The sequence below is a fragment of the Bufo gargarizans genome, unplaced genomic scaffold (genome assembly GCF_014858855.1).
Source record: "Bufo gargarizans isolate SCDJY-AF-19 unplaced genomic scaffold, ASM1485885v1 original_scaffold_1430_pilon, whole genome shotgun sequence".
Classification (NCBI taxonomy): domain Eukaryota; kingdom Metazoa; phylum Chordata; class Amphibia; order Anura; family Bufonidae; genus Bufo; species Bufo gargarizans.
Window position 1 is genome coordinate 1 of NW_025334355.1, and position 23,016 is coordinate 23,016.

Below are 23,016 nucleotides of genomic sequence, written 5' to 3' on the forward strand. Positions count from 1 at the left end.
CTATTGACGCTACATATAGACAGAAATGGCTACGCTGCCATCTCCAGGCCACAGTAGGACACAGTACTTCGGCAAAAGTTATAAAATGGGCAAAAGTTTAGAAATATCAGTGTAAATGTTCCAAGAATTATACCCTAAATTAGTATTGTTTAGAAGCAATTCAATAGTTTAACATGGCTCCTTTAAATGATTTATTTTCCTACTTACTTTGTCTAACTAATTGTTTTTCTCATGGCCAGGCATTTTGGGTAATGAGGCCCAGGGTATGTTGGGATACTGTGCTTAAAATGCTATTTGGGAACATGGAGTCAAAACCAAGAAGGCCAAGGGTCAAAAATAATTTTAAACCTTGTACAATATGTACATAAGATTATTTCACTTTAGTTATTCATACTTTTTTAAAATCCAATGTTTTTTCATTTATTTTAAGAAAATTGTAAGGGTTAATAATGCAATCACAGAAGTTCGGGCTTGGGATCGGTGTTCTTTAGATTGTATTATTTTCCCTTACATGGTTATAAGGGAAAGTAATAGCATTCTTAATACAGAATGCTTAGTACAATAGCGCTGAAGGGGTAAAAAAAAAAAATTCATTTTTTTTAACTCACCTTAATCCACTTGATTGCGCAGCCCGGCTTCTCTGTCTTCATCTTTGAGGAATAGGACCTTTGATGACGTCACTGCGCTCATCACATGGTCCATCACATGATCCATCACCCTGGTGATGGATCATGTGACGGACCATGTGATGAGCGCAGAGACGTCATCACAGGTCCTATTCCTGTGCACAGCAAAGATGAAGACAGAAGAGAAGCCGGGCTGCGCGAGCAAGTGGATTAAGGTGAGTTAAATATATTATTATTTCTTTTTAACCCCTCCAGCCCTATTGTACTATGCATTCTGTATTAAGAATGCTATTATTTTCCCTTATAACCATGTTATAAGGGAAAATAATAAAGATCGGGTCTCCATCCCGATCGTCTCCTAGCAACCGTGCGTGAAAATCGCACCGCATCTGCACTTGCTTGCGATTTTCACGCAGCCCCATTCACTTCTATGGGGCCTGCGTTGCTTGATAAACGCACAAAATAGAGCATGCTGCTATTTTCACGCAATGCACAAGTGATGCGTGAAAATCACCGCTCATGTGAACAGCCCCATAGAAATGAATGGGTCCGGATTCAGTGCGGGTGCAATGCGTGAGTTGAACGGAACACTCGGCTGTGTGAAAGGGGCCTAAGGGCCTGTTCAAACCGTGGCATTTTGGCGCGGACACCATGCCAAAATTCCACCTGAGGCCGTGTGGTGTCTGTCTCCCATTGTTTTCAATGAGAGGCAGCACTGCAGTTCACGAGCTGGCAGTTTAAAGCCACGACCATGTCAAGGAGGGACGGTGTGTGGACGGCTGCCGCTGGAAGTCGCAGGGACTGTCCACTTGCGGCTTAGCTCCATTCAAAGGTGCAAGTGGGTCAGTGGCATTCACAGTAAACTACTGCTGCAGAAACTCTGCTGATTTCTGCTACGGAGCACATGGCGGATTTTGACAGTTTCAAAATCCATCGTGTCACCGGGCCCTAATAATTAAAATTTAAAGAAGAAAATTAAAGTTAAATTTCTACATTGTGTTCTACAAAATGAAAATTGGTTTTAGTACACCCTCACTTGACTGGCATCCCACATTCAAAATATCCACAAATTACTCAGAATTAGGGCTCATGCACACCGTTGCCAAAGCTGTTCCGTGCATTGAGGACCGCAATTTGCCTCGGCCTTGGCACCATCCGCGCAGCTGCTGCAACGGAGCCAGACCCATCCAACTTGAATGGATCAGTGATCCACCCGCACCGCAAAAAAACTGAAAATGTTCTATTTTTTTTCTCTACGGAGGCACGGAGAGAAACCTATGCGGAAGCGCTCCGTAACGCTTCCGTGCCTCTGTACCGCACCTTCCAGATTATGGACCTATTCAAGTGAATGGGTCCACATCCATTATGCGGTGAGCACACGGCCAGTGCTCGCATATTGCAGACCCACTGTTTGGGTGCTGCAATATGGGCACGGCGGGCCTTGAAGTCAGCCACAAAGAGAAGAGATGCTCTTGGCTCTGGAGGACCCAGCGTATCCATGTGTTATATGGACAGCCCATTCTTTTAAATGAAATCTGTGTAATTCATCATTTCTCCTGAGGTGGCGCTGCATTCTTGTATCCCCATAAATTACAGCTGAGTGATGGGGGTCCCAGCATCAGGGGAACTTCTGATGAGCGTAGTGTCAGCTAATCTGTCTAACACAAAGGGATTGCCACAATAACAGCAAGAACAGTACCTTACAGTATGCCTGTGCCGATTAAAAGCTGCAACAATTTACTGCGCAGCGCCTCATCAGGAGCTGGGTGTGCACCATCCCTCGCACTTTCAGGATATCTGCCTTTAAAATAACATTGGCTTCATTGTCTTGTTTTACAGATCAGCTACAGAGAGAAGTATAAAAAATTAAAAGGCAAGAATGAGTTTGTTCCTGATACGGCGAAACTGAAGGCTGTCACAGATTCCATATCAGAGGTAAGCATCCTTTGGCAACCCTCTGTGCTGCTGTGAAGCTCTGTGTATATGCCATGTGTGTAGACCTTTGGGTGTGGTCCACCTCGGCAAACATTTTTTCTTACTTCAATGGATCTAAAATTAAAGAAATAAACAACTCTTAATGTAGTCCTGATGTTTACAGCTCCTAGGCAGATATTTATGTCTCCATGGTTACAGACTACAAACAAACCTTGTGTAGTCGGATCCAGAATTCATACTCCCATCTATCCTAATACTTGCCAAGTTACCAAATGCATCTTAGTACATAGAAGGGAACAAGGAGGGTGACTGTAGGATCTGACCACACCGAGCTAGTTTGTAGCCTGCAACCATGAAAGTCTAAAGATCGGCCTAGTGGCTGTGGATGCAAAACAATAGAGGAATTTTAATTAGGTACAAGTTTTCCCCTATCACAGGGAATAACTATCAGATTGGTGGGGGTGCTGCCACAGGCACCCCCACCGATCACAAGAATGGGGGCCTCGTACCACCAGCAGTCCCCTTGCTGCTCCGCTAAAATGACCGGTGCGGCTGGTTGCACATGGACGCGGTCCTCCATTAATTTCTAGAGTACCGGAGATAGCCAAGTAGAGCGTAGATAGCCGTTCTCATGATCCATGGGGTCCCTGTGGTAGTATCCCTTGTGGTAGGACCCCCACTAATAGTGAAGTCATCCCTATCCTGTGAATAGGGGATAACTTACACCTACTGGAATACCCCTTTAATTATGTAGAGGCATGGAGCTGAAAAAATGTTTAAAACATCTATCTAGTATCGATAGAGCGCCGAGCGAGCGAGCGATAGCTAGCGCTATCGAGCGAGCGAGCGAGCGAGCGCAGAAGCGAGCGGGCGAGCGCGAGAGCTAGCGAGCGCAGAGAGCGAGCGAGCGCGAGCGAGCAGCTAGCGATCGAGCGATCGATTCTCTTAGTTATCTATCGATCAGATCTATCTATCATATCTCATCATCAATCTATCCCTATGCTCTATCTATCATTTTACTCTCATCTATCTATCTATCCTATCTCAGATTATCTATCTATCTATGCTCATATCGCTATCTATCTATCTAGTCTCATATCTATCTATCTATTATCTATCTCATATCTATCTATCTATCTATCTATCAAATCAATCAAATCAGCTTTATTGGCAGGACTAAATACATTTTAGCATTGCCAAAGCAAGTGGGAAATAATTGGGTAGGGTTGGGGGTGGGGACACGTCCAGGGTGGGGGTATAGGAGTCCATTGTATATCGGGCTCCTCTCAGTCTATGGCAGGCAGTAATATATTGTGCTGCTATGGCCGCTTGTGTTCTCCTCTTCCCCCAGCAGTATGGAGAGTCTCTCTTCCTCCTCCATGGAGGTGAAGTCTGGGCAGAGATCAGACAGTCTCCTGAAGTGAGTCTCCCTCACGGCTGAGTATTTGGGGCACCGCAGCAGGAAATGAGCCTCATCCTCCACGGTCTCCTGGTCGCACTGTTGGCACAGTCTGCTCTCCCTGGGCATGTACCGCTGTCGATAACGCCCGGATTCAATCTATCTATCTATCTATCTATCTATCTATCTATCTATTACTATTATCTATCTATCTATCTATCTCATATCTATCTATCTATCTATCTACTATCTCTATCATCTATATCTATCTATATCTATCTATCTCATATCTATCTATCTATCTATATCTATCTATCTATCTATCTATCTCATATCAAATCAAATCAAATCAAATCAGCTTTATTGGCAGGACTAAATACATTTTAGCATTGCCAAAGCAAGTGGTAAATAATTGGGTAGGGTTGGGGGTGGGGACAGGTCCAGGGTGGGGGTATAGGAGTCCATAGTATATCAGGCTCCTCTCAGTCCATGGCAGGCAGTAATATATTGTGCTGCTATGGCCGCTGTGTTCTCCTCTTCCCCCAGCAGTATGGAGAGTCTCTCTTCCTCCTCCATGGAGGTGAAGTCTGGGCAGAGATCAGACAGTCTCCTGAAGTGAGTCTCTCTCACTGCTGAGTATTTGGGGCACCGCAGCAGGAAATGAGCCTCATCCTCCACGGTCCTCCTGGTCGCACTGCTGGCACAGTCTGCTCTCCCTGGGCATGTACCTCTGTCGATGACGCCCGGATTCAATGAGCAGGCTGTGGGCGCTCAGTCTGTACCGGCTCAGGATCTGTCTGTCTTTTGGATTGGGGAGTTTCTCCAGATATGGGGCCAGTTTGTACTCCCTCTGCAGGCTCTGGTATACTGTCAGCTTCTGGGATGTTCTTATGTCGTTCCTCCAGACGCTAATATACTCCTCTTTGTACTTGTGTATCGTCCTCTGGATTCCGCCCTTTGTCAGGCTATATTGGTTGGTGGCTTGGGCAGGCTGGGTTTGGGTGACTTGTTGCAGGGTGCTTTGTTTTTCTGGGGCTTCTTGGTGTAGCAAGGCTTTGTGATGGTAGGAGCTGGGACTGCTGCTATGTAGATGGGCTCTGAATGATAGCGCCCTCTTCTGTACAGCAAAGTAGAGTGGGAATCTGCCCAGTTCTGCTCGACAGGCGCTGTTTGAGGTGCCCCTGTGGACCTGGAGAAAGTGTTTGCAGAGTTCTAGGTGGAATAGTTCTGTTGGCCCAGAGTCCCACTTTGCCCGGTCTGGGTATGTGTCTGGGCCCCAGACTTCGCTGCCATACAGGAGGATTGGGGCGATGATGGTGTCAAGGATTTTAAGCCAGACGGTCACTGGTGCTTTAAGGTGATACAGACGCCTTCTGATGGCATAGAAGGTTTTGCTCGCCTTGTCTTTCAGTGTTTCCATGGCTTTCTTAAAATTCCCTGATTGGCTGATTTCTAGGCCCAGGTAGGTGTAGCTGTCTGTTTCTGAAATTGGACAGTTGTTTAGCAGGAAGAGAGGACGCCCGGCTGCTTTTCGATTTCTTTTCTGGAACACCATGATGTTGGTTTTCTTTGGATTGATGGGCAGTGCCCATGTGTTACTGAACTTCTCCAGGATTTTCAGGTTATCTTGGAGACCTTTCTCAGTTGGCGATAGTAGCAGAAGATCATCTGCATAAAGGAGAAATTTCACCTCAGTGTCATGGAGGGTGAGACCAGGTGCTGAGGAGGACTCCAGAGCCGCCGCCAGCTCATTGATGTAGATGTTAAACAGGGTTGGACTGAGGCTGCAGCCCTGTCTGACTCCTCGGCTCTGCTGGAAATAAGCCGTTCTCCTCCCATTTACCTTCACGCTGCATCTGTTCTCAGTGTAGGAGCTTCTGATGACATCATATGTTTTTCCTCCTATTCCGCTTTCAAGAAGTTTCAGGAATAGGCCCGGATGCCACACTGAGTCAAAGGCCTTCTTAAAGTCCACAAAGCAGGCATAGATCTTTCCCTGCTTTGTATTGTGGACATGGCTCTTGATGAGGCTCTGCAGGGTGTAGATGTGGTCCGTGGTGCGGTGGTTTGGTATGAAGCCTGCTTGGCTTCTGCTGAGGATGTTGTGCTGGGTGAGGAAGCTGAGGATCCTCTTATTCAGGATACTGCTGAGGAGTTTTCCCAGGTTGCTGCTGACACATATCCCTCTATAGTTGGCTGGGTCATACTTGTCTCCGCCCTTGTGTATGAGGGTGATGATGCCCTGGTTCCAGCTCTGGGGGAAGTAGCCGGCACTCAGCACAACATTGTAGAGTTTTACTAATGCGACCTGGATTCCTGGCGGGCTGTATTTGATCATTTCTGGAAGAATCCCATCTGGGCCGCTGGCTTTTTTACTCTTTATCATTGAGATCCTCTCTGTTATCTCCTGCAGCGTGATCGGTGTGTCTAGAGGGTTTTGGAAATCTTTGATTTTTTCCTCCATATCCTTCAGCTTTTTCGTGATTTCTTTTTGTTCTGGGCTTTGATCCTCCCTCGAAATGGCTTTGTACAGGTCCTTGAAGTACTGGAGCCAAATGTTGCCGTTTTGGATGTGGAGGTTGGTGTTCTTGCTGGTTTTGTCCATCTGCTTCCATAGTTCCCAGAAGCAGTTGTCCTGGAGAGCGTCTTGGAGTTGGAGGAGCTTGGTTGAGATGTTGCCTTGCTTTTTCTTTCTGAGGGTATTTTTGTATTGCCTTTGTATGTTGTTGTAGGCTTCCCTCAGACTGGGGTTGTTCGGATCTTGGTGTTTCCTATTTGAGGCCATTCTTAGCGCCTTCCTTATATCTTTACACTCCCGGTCAAACCAGCTGTTGGGTTGTTGCTTTTTTGGCCTTCTGTTGCATCTTTTGAGGTCAGACATTTCCGCCATGGTGCAAAGTATATTATTAAAGTCCCTTACCGCGAGATTTACTCCTTCTGGATTCAGCTCATACACTTTCCTATGGAAGTTATGGAGCATCTCCTGGATCTCTGTGCTGTTTATGGTCTCCATATACTTTGGGGCTGACATCTTGGACCATTTAAAGATGGGAGTAGGTAGGCTTAAGAGGCCAAGGTCTGCTGAGATGTTTGTGCTTGGTAGTTTACTTGTGGCTTTTATGTATAGGAGCAGTTGGTTTGTGGTCTGACAGGTTGTGTCTGTGGGGTGACTATGAAGATACTAGACATTTTTGGGGTCCATATCTGTGATGGCATTAGTCTTACTACACATGTTGCCTCCATAGGAGTTGACGGGTCTATCTACACAAGAGCGTCTCCTTGGTGCGGCCATTGAGAATATGAAGTCCCAGGCTTCGTGGACATAAGGAATGCAATGTTCTTGAACCTTTTGTTACTGTGCGTCATAGCTGTTATCTATCTATCTATCATCTATTACTATTCATATCTATTATCTATCTATCATATATCTCATATCCTATCTATCTATCTATCTATTTATCTATCTATCTCATATCTATATCTATTATCGATCGATCTTCTATCTCATATTATTATCTATCTATCTAATCTATCTATCTATCTCATATCTATCTATCTATCTATCTATCTCATATCTAACTATCTCATATCTATCTATCTACAGTATCTATCTATCTATCTATTTTACATATAATCAATCATATTATCTCTTAAAAAGAATTGCCTTATCCCCAGTAAATACTAGGACTCCGCTGACATACGTCTGTGGTCTGCTGCTCGGCACCCCAGCGCGGGGCATATACGAGCCCACACACAGCACTACGTGGCACACGTGACCACCGCAGTCCAGTCTTCTGATTTATGTGTAACATCTGCAGATCTCTCCAGCGATCATCATCTCTCTGTTCGGAGATTTTATAGTGTCTCGCACAGTAATTGATTTCCAGGCTTGATCACTATGGACAGGGGTCATTTTATTACTGTCCCCAAGAAAAACCCTGCTCCATGATGGTGACACACGGACTGCTGTATGTGAGCACGATTCACAGCGACGGCAGAAATTGGAAGCTTTCATCTGTTTTGATGTTGTCGCCTGCTTTCATGTGGATTTTTCTTACTGTTGTATATTCTGAGAATTGAGCAATATATGTTAGGGACATGACCGCATTTTCGGTCAGCGTCCGATCAGCTTTTTTAGAGGCTCACACTCGGACCCATTAATTTCTATGGAGCAGCAATCTGTGTCCGTTTGTCTGCATGTCTGTTCCGCAAAAAAAATAGAACATGTCCTATTCTTGTCCATTTGCAGGACAAGGACAGACAATGGATCCACAAAAATAAAACGGATGCAACACGGATGTCATCAGTTTTTTTTTGTGCGGATCTGTGTTTTGAGGACCGCACTGTGTTTTGTGCATGAGCCCTTATAAGAATAGCCGAGTAAGGCCCCTTTCACACGGGCGAGTATTCCGCGCTGATGCGATGCGTGAGTTGAACGCATTGCACCCGCACTGAATCCCGACCCATTCACTTCTATGGGGCTGTGCACATGAGCGGTGATTTTCATGCATCACTTGTGCGTTGCGTGAAAATCGCAGCATGCTCCTCTTTGTGCGTTTTTCACGTAACGCAGGCCCAATAGAAATGAATGGGGTTGCGTGAAAATCACAAGCAACCGCAAGCAAGTGCGGATGCGGTGCGATTTTCACGCATGGTTGCTAGGAGACAATCGGGATGGAGACCCGATCATTATTATTTTCCCTTATAACATGGTTATAAGGGAAAATAATAGCATTCTGAATACAGAATGCATAGTAAAATAGCGCTGGAGGGGTTAAAAATAAAATAAAAATTTAACTCACCTTAATCCACTTGATCGCGCAGCCCGTCATCTCTTCTGTCTTCTTTCTTTGCTGTGTGCAGGAAAAGGACCTGTTGTGACGTCACTCAGGTCATCACATGGTCCATCACATGATCTTTTACCATGGTGACGGACCATGTGATGACCAGAGTGAGGTCACCACAGGTCCTTTTCCTGCACACAGCAAAGAAAGAAGACCGAAAAGATGCCGGCTGCGCGATCAAGTGGATTAAGGCGAGTTAAATTTTTAATTTTATTTTTTAACCCCTCCAGCGCTATTTTACTTTGCATTCTGTATTCAGAATGCTATTATTTTCCCTTTATAACCATGTTATAAGGGAAAATAATACAATCTACCCAGCACCTAACCCAAACCCGAACTTCTGTGAAGAAGGTCGGGTTTGGGTACCAAACTTGCCGATTTTTCACACGCGAGTGCAAAACGCATTACAATGTTTTGCACTCGCGTGGAAAAATCGCGCATGTTCCCGCAACGCACCCGCACCTTTTCCCGCAATGCCCTGTGTGAAAGAGGCCTCAGTGTGCATGCTGGGAGTTGTAGTTTCACAGCACCTGGAGTGCAAAAGGTTGCCGATCCCTGGTATAATGAAAAGAACAATCACTGATGGAAATCACTGATCAAACACTGACCAAACACTGACTGTGTGAAAGCAGCCTGACCTCACTAACAAAAACTCATGTTTCTTTATGTTCTAGACAAAGTACAAGGAAGCCGGCAGGAAGGAGTTATCCCACTCCCTGTACCAGATGATGCCAGCAACATTAGACACAGCATTTGCAAAACAAGTCACGGAGCTTCAGAGTGAGGTACTGTCAAAAAAGTATTTTCTTCCCCAAATTAACCCAAAAATATATCAATTATATTAAAATATCAATTATCAAACATGATAAATAAATAATGTTTGATTAAGATCATTTTAACTGTTACCTAACCATTTAGCACGTCCTGGTAACTCTTGGCCAGCAGGTCGGTGGCAGTGTAGTCCCTGGCAGACACATTGCAATCTTCGTCAGTGTTGCAATGCTTCCCTTCAGGAACAGAAGGACCTTTGTTACAGAGGACGGCTGACTACATGTTGTGCCAGGTTTCTACGGCAACAGCCAAAAACCAGGCTTTACACTGTTTATAAATATTGTCCTTATGTCATCAGATACGGCTCCGGTCTGACCAGTCACCGAAACGATGCTTCTCTTGTGATACATTTTATACTGTTTAGTTAAAACAGTAAAGAAAATAGAAAAAACAAACAAAAAACCTAATTTATAGACTTGCAAAAAAATTGTATTTAAAGGGGTTTTCTATTTGAACAATTCCTACCTATGTAAAAGGTCCCCCCGTCAAGCTCACTTGTAATCACTCCTGGTTGGCACTACTTTGTCACTGATTAAGGGCCCATGCCCACTAACGTGTGGCAGTGGTGCCCGTATTGCAGACCGCAAACAGCGGGTCCGCTAAATATAGGGCACCGGCCGTGTGCAGGCCATACTGTGGATGACTTGAATGGGTCCGCGATCCGCCAGATACGGAGCTTATGCCCACAGAAACACTAAGAAGCGCTTCCGTGGGATTTTGGTCCCTGCCTCCACGTTGCAAAAAATATATATAAAAAAATAGAACATGATCAATTTTTTTTGCGGTGCTAACCATATCTTTCGGATTGCGGACGCATTTTAAGTCAATGGGTCCGCATCCGCAAACGGTGCCCGTGCATTGCGGACCACTATTTGCAGTCCGCAGCATGGGGCACACGCTTTATGATGAATAAAGGGGTTTTCTGAGAGTACAATATTGATGACCTATTCTCAGGATAGGTCATCAATATCAGATCGGTGGGGGTCTGACTCACGACACCCCCGCTGATCAGCTATTTGAAGAGGTTGTGGTGCTCCGTTGAGCGCCGCAACCTCATCGTAGGACAGTGACGTCACGTTCATCGGCTAGGTGATTTGAATTTTAATTTTTTTAAAAACTTTTTTTTAAGTCACGGTGTAGCAAGCAGCAATCATTAGATTGCCATTTGTATTCTGTAATGGTATTTTATCCATTACAGAATACAGCATCCAGTATATTCCAATGCCGTTCTGCCACCTGCAGGCCTGCATTGGAATATACCAGTGAACCTCAAGCACCGCCTTCCCGTTCTCAGCCAGGAGCGGCTGCTACCAGAGCAGAAGCGGGCGGCTCCCGCATTATCACCGCTCAGATGCTGTGGTCACATTTGATGGTATCTCAGACTAAAAGGTCCACAATCGGCGTTATCGCCGATCGCAGATGTTAGCCCTGGGTATCTGCAGTGTGAAACAGCAGGCTTCCAGTGGCTACGGCATTCGCTTCACTCTGGATCAGGCTCCATCTTTAAAGACCCGACATCTGCGGTATATTAACGGTGGATGTTGGGAAAGGGTTAAAAAGGGAAGTGACATGTCCATACTTGACACGGATTCGGAAGGATGAAAAACCACCTCAAAATAGCATCAAAAACCACGTTGGAATAAAAACTACATCCTAGAAAACCATGAGGAATCCTGAATCATATTCCAAAACTGTGACCATACCCTCGCGATAATGAGCTTAGAGAGCGGTTATTTTAGCGTCTTTTAGCCTGGTTGCTCTGTGTATGTGAATGTAGTGAACTTTTACTACGGCGGTCCCTCTTAGCCCATCGCCCAGTCATGCCTGGAATTGAAGCCTTAATGCCGGGTTGATACTTATCCTGCTCTTCATCCAAGACACTTTTGTAAATGACTCATTTTGAAGGTGCTGGGTGTTCACGGTATTTTATAGAAATCATCACAACCAGGACAAGTCACCGCAGTCTCCCACGTCGCTATGTGGGTCGTCTACCCAGAACCTGAATTGGCCTCTAACCTGCAGGAATATAATAGGTAAAGTGGGTCCTTGTGATGTATGACGGCAGGTGCGTCCTCCTCGGCCGTCCGCAATCTGACACTGTGCGCCTTCTCCACTAAATGCTGCATCAATTTACTGGGTCGGAGGAAAATGTAGCAGTCGCATTTCATGGGAATAGACATCTGCTGGAAAAAGAAACTAACCACAGACAACTACGTGGATAAAAGAAACGCTTTTTATTGTCATCGTAAAAATGAAATATATTTTGGCAACGTTCATGTTTTCTCTGCCATAAATAAAAGCCTGTTTTTTTGTTCTGCTCTGACATTCAATTACTCAAATATTGGTTACAGTATTTCTCATTTCACACCCAAATGACATCATTGAAATACATTTAAAGGACGTGTGTAAAGTGATGGCTCGGTGGGTAAATGCATTTTCCCACAGTCTAATATATTGTTTATTAAACTCTTGATGGATGCTAGTGTTACCTTTTTACTCTCTTTCTAATAGAATAGTAAGGTTAGCAAGGGGTGCATTACACTGTGGGGTACAGTAAATTAACATAGGGGTGCATTACACTGTGGGGTACAGTAAATTAACACAGGGGTGCATTACGATATGTGAAAGCACAGTGGCCTACCGTCAATGGAGGCAGACCGCACAACTGCTACAGGGCGCTGAGCTTTCCTCTTCCTGACATGAAAGCACTGCATTTTCATGCACCTGCCACTAGGGGGAGCGCAATGCAATGGGATTATTACAGTAACTCCCCCTAGTGGTGGCTGGTGGCATCCAGTTTACTAATGTATTAAGTCAAGCATGTCAAACTCAAAGGCTAACATGGGCCAAAAAAACAAAATGTAAGTTTATGTGGGCCGCATCAAAAAAATAAATATTTTTTTTTACAATATAATGCAGACGGATCCGTTCTGAACGGATCCACCGTCTGCATTATATGAGCGGATCCGTCTCAGACGGATCCGCTCTGAACGCAAGTGTGAAAGTAGCCTTAGGGGCGAGAACCTGGGATCTTTCATCCCTTGTCCTATTCAGCTCTATCATGGTGAATAGGACTTCACACTGTCCCTGCTGCTCTGTGCCTTGTGCACACAGCATCAGGGATGTTACCATGGCAACCAGGGCTTCTGTAGCGTCCTGGCTGCCATGGTAACTGATCGGAGCCCCAGGCTTACACAGCTGGGGCTCCGATCAGAAGCTGCCACTGCACCACCAATGAGGGGGAGGGGAGAGGTCCCTGTGGCCACTGCCACTAATGATTTTAATACTGGGGGGGTTGAGAGGGGCTGGCGCACTGTGCCACCAATGATTTTAATGGGATGGGGGGTTGAGGGGGGGGCACTCTGCACCACCAATGATAAATTACCCCTTTATACAGGAGGCTGGTACTGGCAGATCAGCAGTTAACCCCTTAGGTGCCGCACCTGAGGGGTTAACTGCCTCTGATCGCAGCTCCCTGTCAGCGGCAGGGTGCCGGCAATGCGATTCTGCTGCCGGCACCCGCCTCCTGTATTGTGTTAAAGACTGACTTTCACTATCAGGCCACACAGAGCGGCGCCCAGCGATGTCTCAGCACTCACCATTAGTCCTGGGCGCCGCTCCGTTCGCCTGCAGTGCTCCATTACTGTCTCCTCTCCTGCTCCACATGCTGCTGATTACTATCGGAGCGATGGGAGGAGACATCAGCTTCACTAGTGGGCGTTCCTTCTTCCTGGCTGTAGCGCTGTCCAATCGCAGCGCAGGGAGAAGGAACGCCCACTAGTAAAGCTGATGTCTCCTCCCATCACTCCGATAGTAATCAGCAGCATGTGGAGCAGGAGAGGAGACAGTAATGGGGCACTGCAGGCGAACGGAGCGGCACCCAGGACTAATGGTGAGTGCTGGGACATCGCTGGGCGCCGCTCTGTGTGGGAAATGGGAATAGTCCTATCATTGGTGGCTCAGTGCGCCCGCCCCTCCTCCGCCCCTCTCTCCTCATTGGTGGCGCAGTGCGCCCGCCCCTCCCCCCTCCCTCTCTTCTCATTGGTGGCAGCGGCAGCAGCACAGGGGGAGGGAGGAGGAGGACAGCTTCCTTCTCCCTGTGCTGCTGAGAGAACATGAGCGCGCCGATAGCAGCGCGCTCATGTTCAGAGATACTAGACTGCCGGGCCGCAAAGATATTCATTGCGGGCCGCATGTTTGACACCCATGTATTAAGTGAATTGGAGCAGTGATTTAGAGCTGTATGAGGGAGATTTAAAGAGTTATGAGAAAAGTTGCACCAAAATTATTATTTGTGGGGAAAGCTATTATTTAGGCCGAATGCACACGGCCGTGTTCCACATTGGGTGATATGACGTTGTGTGCTTCATGCCGCCGCTGCACTACAGTAATACACTGGTATGATCTATACTGTAGTGCAGCGGCAGCATGAAGCGCACGGTGTCAGAGCAACCAATGACGCCGTGCACTCCCCTCCTGTCAGCAGGAATCCAGGCCGGGATACCACAGACCGCTCACGGCCGTGTACATTCGCCTTACTAAAAGGCACGTCAGGAGAGGCTGCAGGTCCTCATTAAAGAGGAAACTATCACCTCTACTGATATGTCTGTTTTGGTTCTGCAGCATCTATTCTTATGACTCTATGTTGTGTCATTCCTCTATTATTCCTACTGGAAGCTTATAAATACTGTGCCAGCAGATTGACATAAGTGTACTGCTCATGGTGACATTTCATATAATATATTTCAACGGTGTCACAAAGAAAAATCCGACTTGGACGGACTTTTTCTGGCCGTTGCATCGCAGTCGCAGCATGTCGCATTGTGACACCATTGAAATACTTTACATGAAATGTCGCACGAGACATGTCGCCATGTTGCCATACTCTAAGGCCCCTTGCAGACAAGCGTTCCTCACGCAGCGAGTCCGCAACGCAGCTCCCGGCCTGACCTCCCAGCGCTGCCGGGGGTCACATAGCATTATATTGCTTTATAATGCTATGTAACCCTTACAGTTCTGGAATGTATTGGATAACACTGGCAGCATTATGTCAGTGTTATCTATAACATTCCAGAACTCTTAGGCCTCTTTCACACGGGCGAGATTTCCACGCGGGTGTGATACGTGAGGTGAACGCATTGCACCAGCACTGAATCCGGACCCATTCATTTCTATAGGGCTGTGCACATGAGCGGTGATTTTCACGCATCACTTGTGCGTTGCGTGAAAATCGCAGCATGCTCTATTTTGTTTGTTTTTTAACGCAACGCAGGCCCCATTGAAGTGAATGGGGCTGCGTGAAAATCGCAAGCAAGTGCGGATGCTGTGTGATTTTCACGCACGGTTGCTAGGTGACGATCGGGATGGAGACCCGATCTTTATTATTTTCCCTTATAACATGGTAATAAGGGAAAATAATAGCATTCCTAATACAGAATGCATAGTACAATAGGGCTGGAGGGGTTAATAAAAAAATAATTTAACTCGCCTTAATCCACCTGTTCGCGCAGCCGGCATCTCTTCTTTCTTCTTCTTTGAGGAAAAGGACCTGTGATGACGTCACCGCACTCATCACATGGTCCGCCACATGATCCATCACCATGGTGATGGATCATGTGATGGACCATGTGATTAGCGCAGTGATGTCATCAAAGTGGATTAAGGTGAGTTAAATATTTTTTTATTTATTTTTTAACCCCTCCAGCCCTATTGTACTATGCATTCTGTAGTCAGAATGCTATTATTTTCCCTTATAACCATGTTATAAGGGGAAATAGTACAATCTACACTACAACTAACCCAAACCTGAACTTCTGTGAAGAAGTTCGGGTCTGGGTACCACATTCAGTTTTGTATCACTCGGGTGCAAAACACATTGCACCCGTGCGATAAAAACGGAACAACAGAACGCAATCGCAGTCAAAACTTACTGAAATTGCGTACCTACTTGCGCGGGTTTGCCGCAATGCACCCGGGACGCATCCTGAGCCAAAACATGACACCCGTGTGAAAGAGACCTAAGGGTTACATAGCATCATAAATCAATATAATGCTATGGGACCCCCGGCGGCGCTGGGAGGTCAGGCCGGGAGCTGCGTTGCGGACTCGCTGCGTGAGGAACGCTCGTCTGCAAGGGGCCTAAAGCCTCTTTCACACGAGCGTGACGGATTAGGTCCAGATGCGTTCAGTGAAACTTGTACCATTTTGCAAGCAAGTTCAATCAGTTTTGTCTGCGATTGCGTTCATTTGTTCAGTTTTTTCTGCGCGGGTGCAATGCGTTTTGATGCGTTTTTCACGCGCGTGATAAAAAACTGAAGGCTTACAAACAACATCTCTTAGCACCCATTAGTGAAAAACACATCGCATCCGCACTTGCTTGCGGATACAATGCGTTTTTCACTGAAGCCCCATTCACTTCTATGGGGCCAGGGCTGCGTGAAAAACGTAGAATATAGAACATGCTGCGATTCTCACGCAACGCAGAACTGATGCGTGGAAAAAAAACGCTCATGTACACAGACCCATTGAAATGAATGGGTCAGGATTTAGTGCGGGTGCTATGCATTCACGTCACGCATTGCAACCGCGCGGAAAACTCGCTCGTGTGAAAGAGACCTAAAGGTCCAGGTGGCTATTATCAGTCTAACACTGGCAGGACTTTGCAGGGACACAGCCCTAACTGTTGACACCCATCTGGACCTTCAATGCAAACTGCTGGCAATTCAACTTCTAGCAGGAATAATAGAGGAATGGCACAACATAGACTCCTAAGAATAGATGTTCCAGAATTATCACAAGAAGGATGCAAGCGGTTACTTAAACAGACATGTCAGGAGAGGGGGCAGCCTGGTCCACTTTAACATTTTTGGGCAAGTGTTAGATTAAAGCATTGCCTTGGTTTTGCCATTACTATACGGAGAGCTGAGTTGTTGTATAACGCGGATATTTCTTGCAGGTTCTTTACAAGCAAAAACACGATGCAGATAAGGGAAAATCTACTTACGCTCAAATGCTAGAGCCCCCAGACATCAAGCACGCGATGGAAGTCAACAGACACCAGAGCAATGTGAGTAAATGTACAGCTTTCTAGTCTGGGGTTTTCCCATTGATTAGATATGTCTGTCTGGTGGGGGCTAACGTGTGGGACCCCCACCTACACTGTCTTCAGAGACCATGCTGTGTGTGATCTAGTCCTATGGAACAGTGCCGTGCATGATTGGTCCATCACTCTGGGGATCGGTGGGAGCGATGGTCAGACCTCCACCAATCAGTAATTAATGGTCTATCTAAAATATATATATGTAGCCAATAATAAAGGGACTGTCCATGATTAGAAAAACACAGCAGCTGTTTTGTTCCAGTAACAGCGCCACACCAGTCCGGGGTTGTTGCCGGTAATGCAGCCTAGCTCCATTGAAACAAACAGGACTGGGCTGCAATACCAGAAATCACCTGTGGACGCGGGTGGCGCTGTTGTTAGGAGAAAGCAGTTGTGTTTTTCTAATCCTGTCCAAGCCTGGTAAAATGTTTAATCAAGCCAGCGCTGTTTTAATGGAAATGATATATTCACCATAAGATGTACATACAATCTAGAGATTTCCTCTTGTAACTTAATTAAACCACAGAAGTGAATGAATTTACATATTAGCGAGGGAAGACGGAGACAAGTTCGGCGACTAATCAAGCGTAGTCTGTATATTAATGAGGTGAAAGATTAGCAAAAAAACCCGGAATGACTTAATCAGCCGAACATGCAGTAACTGACGGCGAATGATCATTTTCAATTTTTTTACATATAAAATCAGTGTCTGTCCCGATTATACAGAGCGGAGAGCCGCAGCATATATGTTACAGAGCGCTGAAGCGGAATGATGACGCTTATACAATAGCTGCCAGCATTAGTCACATATATACAAGTACGAGTCCTATAACTGGAGATATCCGAGATACAGTGGCAGCAAACTTTAACTTGACTTTTTCAAGGACTTTTGTTTGGTTAAAGTGACCCTCCGGTTCAAGGAATAAAAAAAATCACTAAGGTTTTTCTTAGGCTGTGAGGTAACAGGTGCCTGCGCTATGTAATAATAGTGTGCGTTATCCCTGTACTGTTTGTATAATTCCTGTGCTGCAACTGTGTAGATTGTGACATCTGCCTATTGCTGCCTATATTATGCCCGTACTATGACATCACTGTGTTTATTATCCCCGTACTGTGACATCATTGTTTATTATTGCTGTACTGTGACATCACTGTGTTTATTATTGCTGTACTGTGACATCACTGTGTATATTATCCCCGTACTGTGACATCACTGCCTATATAATCTCTGTACTGTGACATCACTGTGTTTATTTTCCCTGTACTAAGACTTACTGTTTTATTATATCTGTACTGTGACATCAGTGTTTATTATCCTTGAACTTTGACATTACGATGTCACTGTATTGTAACATCACTGCCTATATCATCCCTGTACTGTGACATCACTGTGTTTATTATCCCCGTACTGTGACATCACTGCCTATATCATTCCTGTACTGTGACATCACTGCCTATATCATCCCTGTACTGTGACATCACTGCCTATATCATCCCTTTACTGTGACATCACTGTATGCATTATCCCACTATTGAGACATAAGACTAAACATTGTTCCTTTTCTGCCACATCAGTCTGTGTATTATCACTGTAGTATGAGATCACTGTGTACATTATTTCCATATTATGACATTACTGTGACATCACATTCTGCATTATTCCTGCAGTCTGCAAACTCCTTGATACCCTTGAGTTGGGTTCATCTTGCACACTGTCATCCTAGTTGCCAACTGTCATGAATTTGCCGGGTTTATCCCAAATTTTCAGGAACTTAAGTTTGTCCCAGTTAGAAAATGGGTGCGGTTTATATAGACAATTCGGGAGTCCCAATTTTACCAACACAAAAGTTGGTAACCAGGTGTGTCCTAGTCTTTTTTCATGCCAAGGATTCACTTTTTGCTCGCCTGACCCTCTATAACAGGGATGGCCAACCTGAGGCTCTCCAGCTGTTTCAAAACTACAACTCCCAGCATACCCATACTGCCTACAGCGAACAGCTTTCATCAGGGTATGATGGGAGTTGTACAGCTGGAGAGCCGCAGGTTAGCCATCCCTGATCTATAATCGCTGAGCTCTCGTGATCCTACCTGGTCCCATCACTCTGGTTCCTCATGGCTCTTCTGTCCGGTAGCTTAGTTGGGTGGCAAAGGCCAGATCTCTCTTCTGTTGGGTTGCGTCACCAACATTTGCTGAAACACATCTCTACTCAGTCACAGGTATCAAAGCTCTGAATGAGATGCTAAAGAAGCACCTATGCTTGTGATGCATGGGGTTCCACATATCTTCATGATGTATACAGGGGTAACTTGGAGTTCCTGGGCCCCAATGCGAAATCTATGTCATTTATAGTACTGGCCTACTCGTAAGGGTGAGAGAGACCTTTTGGGTCCTCCATGCTTCAGGGCCTGTGTTGGTCTCATTGTACAGTACAGGTCTTGCTCTACTTACATGTGAATCCGTTTTAGCAGGGGATTCATTATAGGATTCCGCGCATCCGCTGACGTGAAGAGGTGTTAGCGCTGATCAGCATAAACTGAATGGAATGCATTACGCTATTTTTACTGCTATTTCTCTCCGTCTGGCAGAAAGAGAAAATTACCTCTGTCTATGATATTTATACTTCTAATTAGAGGTTAAAACAAGGTGAGATGTACAGAGCAAACGAGAGAGCGGTTAATGAAGGAACTAGAATTAAAAGCTATTTTAGGACAGGGGCTTATTTGGCGACTGGAGGAATTTTTTCACCTTATCTTTCCATCCACACAGTCATACTGGGGCTTGTTTTTTATCCAGGTTGAGTTTCAATGGTATTGATTAAGTTTCTTTGGAGGGAGAATGGAAAAAACCTGCAATTCCCATTTTTACAGTTTAAATGTTGGACTATTCTCTGGGCAACATAAATAATAATATTTGCTTTTTTGTTTACTACTGGAATATCCAGTTCAGTTCTGGGTACCAGTCCAGAGAAAGGATGCTCTGGAGCAGCAGAGAGTACAAAGGAGAGTGACTAAACTAATAAGGGGCATGGAGGGTCTTAGTTATGAAGAAAGATTATGTCACTAGCTTACCTGCCCGGGCTCCAGTAATGCCCTTTTGTGTTGCAGCGTGGCCATGTGAGACACTATGCCGGGTCGCGCCCCCTGTGACGCACTGTCTAAGCCACGTCCCCATTTGGTTCTGATCCAGGGGCTCGGCGCTCTATTTAAATCCCCTGCTGGCAATGCAACCTTTCCAGTTATAGGTTTTACTACCTTGCTGTGCCCCCGGTACCATTCTGTGTGTATTGACTTGCTATTTGTTTTGACCTCAGCTTGCCTCTTGACCACTCTGTCTTGTGATTTGGTACTGTGACTCCCGCCTGGTTCTGACTTTGGCTTGGCTTTTCTGACTACCCTCTGTCTTCTGAATTGGTACTGTATTGTCCGACCGGTTCCGACCCATTCCCGTGCGACAGCGTGTTTGTGTTTTGTCGCCTGTGTGTGTGTTTGTGTTTGTCTTATAACTATAGAAAGTCAAATGGCAGCGCTCACCTGAGTATCGTATCAGAGGCACGGATGTGGCCAGGACAAAGTCAATATAAACTGTGTAAAAAGTGGAAGGCTCCAGCATCTGATAAAACAATATCCTTTTTTCGATGCGGAAAAATCTATACAAAACAAGACAGATGCAAAATTGCAGCATTTCAGATCTCAAGTTAACAATCCTTAGTCATGGTATGAGTAAGGATCATTAACTTGAGATCCGAAACGCGGCGATTTTGCATCTGTCTTGTTTTGTATGGATTTTACCGCATCGAATAAAGGATATTATTTTATCAGAAGCTGGACCCTTCCACTTTTTACACGTGTGTTTGTCTTGCACTTAGCAGAACAGGGAACGTCAACCAGTTGCGGACTTGCCACTTAGGGCTTGCACTGCAAATAGGCAGAGTAAGCAGATTGGGTTCTAGTCAGGGCTCACTGTCTGTGTGTTTTCTGCCTACTGAGCTGACAGATTAAAATAATTTAAATGTATTAAGTCTTGAGAAGAGGAGACACTATACAAATTTATAAATGGGCTGTACAAAAAATATGGCGAAAAGATGTTTAATGTAAAATCCCCTCAAAAAACAAGGGCGAACTGCCTCCGTCTGGAGAAGAAAAAGTTCAGTCTCCCGAGGCGTCAAGGCTATTTTTACTGTAAGAACTGTAAATCTGTGGAATAGTCACATCCGGAGGTGGTCACAACAGGAACAGTGGACTGTTTTAAAAAGAGCTTAGATGAATTCTAAAAAGTAAAAGACATTAATGCTTATAAAAATGTTTAGAAATCTTGGTCTAACTCCCCATTTTCTAAAATTCGCATCCCCTCCTATCCCTTGGTTGAACTTGATGGACTTGAGTCTTTTTTCAACCATATTAACTATGTAACTTTTGCACAATAGCACATTTATTTAAAACAGATACAAAAAGACATAATAATTATACTTTTTTTTTTAGCAATGTTCCAAATGTTAGTGTGGCGGGATGTACTGTAATAATAAATCTATTGGGGGTCACTTACTAACACTAAATTGGTGTAAAAAAAGTCCCCTTTTTGTGGCACTACATTTTTATGCCATCCTCATCAGTGATGGCCAGTTCAAAGTGTTCACCAGCGAACACATGCGGGCTACCATCTTGATTCACAAGTCCGGCGATGCACAGGTAAGCCCTTTCCTGTGCCTGTGCCGGGAGCCGGTCTGAAATCACATGCGGTCACCGGGAGCAGGCAGTTCCGAGAACAGACGCCGGGGGCCTTCATTGGGCTCTTCTCGGAACTGCCTGCTCCCGGTGACCGCATTTGATTTCAGACCGGCTCTCGGCACAGGCACAGGTAAGGACTTACCTGTGCATCGCCGGACTTGTGAGTTAAGATGGCAGCTCACATGTTTTCGCTGGCGAACACTGCGAACTGGCCATCACTGATCCTCATCACTGAGGAGTATTAGGGGCCAAATTCACTAGCATTTATACATGGAAACAGGCGTAAATAATGTCAGAAATCTATTCCAGTCAGGGATTGGAGTATATTTCACCCCAGGCGCATGGAGGATGCCCCTAATTTTTTGGGATGCCTGTGCCTCTTCATTAATTAGGCCAATCCTCCAGCAGCGCAGGATCAATCAAGTGCTGGCATAGAACACTTTGATAAATGACCCCCATTCTATTTCCTTACTTTCAAAGAGTAACAAGATAAGACGAGAACATAAACATTACATAAAACAAATTCCTATACTTTACCAATCCTTAAAGGCTATGTACACCTTTGGGGGCAATCTTTTATTATTGCATTGCACTCATTTTGAGCTGAAATCCTTTTTTTTATTGGTCTTTATTACAAATATTAAACCCTTTTCTCTGTACAGAGCTGAGATGCTCTAATAGAGCATGTGGTTTAGGGTACTTTCACACTAGCGGCACAGACCTCTGGCAGGCTGTTTCGGTAGGTGAACAGCCTGTCGGATCCGTTCTGCCGCTAGTGAACGCGTGCCCCCGGACTGCCGGAGCAGACTGATTGACTATAATGGGGGCAGGGGCGGAGTTCCGGCTGCAGCACGGTAGCGCATGCAGAGAGGCCGCCAAAATAAAAGTTACTACATGTAGTCCGGGGGCACGCGTTCACTAGCAGCAGGACGGATTCGACAGGCTGTTCATCCGCCGGAGGTCCCTGCCGGAGGTCCCTGCCGTTGAATGTGTGAATCTAGCCTCAAATTAGTAATTTAGAGATAAGGGTTATTAGAGCACAAAGTGAAAGTAAAAAGTACGATTCACGCAGCTAGACAAACAGTTAACCCTTTGTGACAGAATGGTTCAATATTTTTTATAAATTGAAACCAATAGAAAAAATTATTTTTATTCCAAAATGAGTAAAATGCAATCATAAAAAATTAATTGCCTCCAAAGGTGTCCATGACCTTTAAAAATATCTAGCTGGCCTACTACTTTCTCTCATATTTTGAGCTGTGATCAATAAAAGGGCTAAGGAATTTTGGATGGAGCTGTAGATATAGAGTTAAAGGTATCAAAATACTGGAATTTAGCATTTTGGCAGAAAAATCTTTTAAAGGGGTTTTAGCATAACAACAACTTATGTGTCTGATCGGCGGGGGTCGGACTGCTGGGGCCCTACTGCTTCATTTAACTCTATTGGGCTGCGGGTGATAGCTGAGCACTTCCAGCAGTTCCATAGAGCTGAATGGACCGGTGGACATGCAGGCATGTGCGCCACTCCATTCAAATAGGCGAACAAGTTGCCCCATT

At 45.3% G+C, this 23,016-nt stretch overlaps 1 protein-coding gene across 1 annotated transcript in view; it reads left to right on the plus strand.

Annotated features, from left to right (window-relative positions):
• Positions 1-2,465: 2,465 nt before the first annotated feature.
• Positions 2,466-23,016, plus strand: part of LOC122923277 (nebulette-like) — a gene marked incomplete at its 5' end in the record, with an annotated part of 89,788 nt that continues 69,237 nt past the window's right edge. The window contains 3 exons of the mRNA XM_044274061.1: positions 2,466-2,561; positions 9,479-9,589; positions 16,591-16,701. Coding sequence (XP_044129996.1) covers positions 2,466-2,561; positions 9,479-9,589; positions 16,591-16,701 — 318 coding nt within the window. The remainder of the gene's footprint in view (positions 2,562-9,478; positions 9,590-16,590; positions 16,702-23,016) is intronic.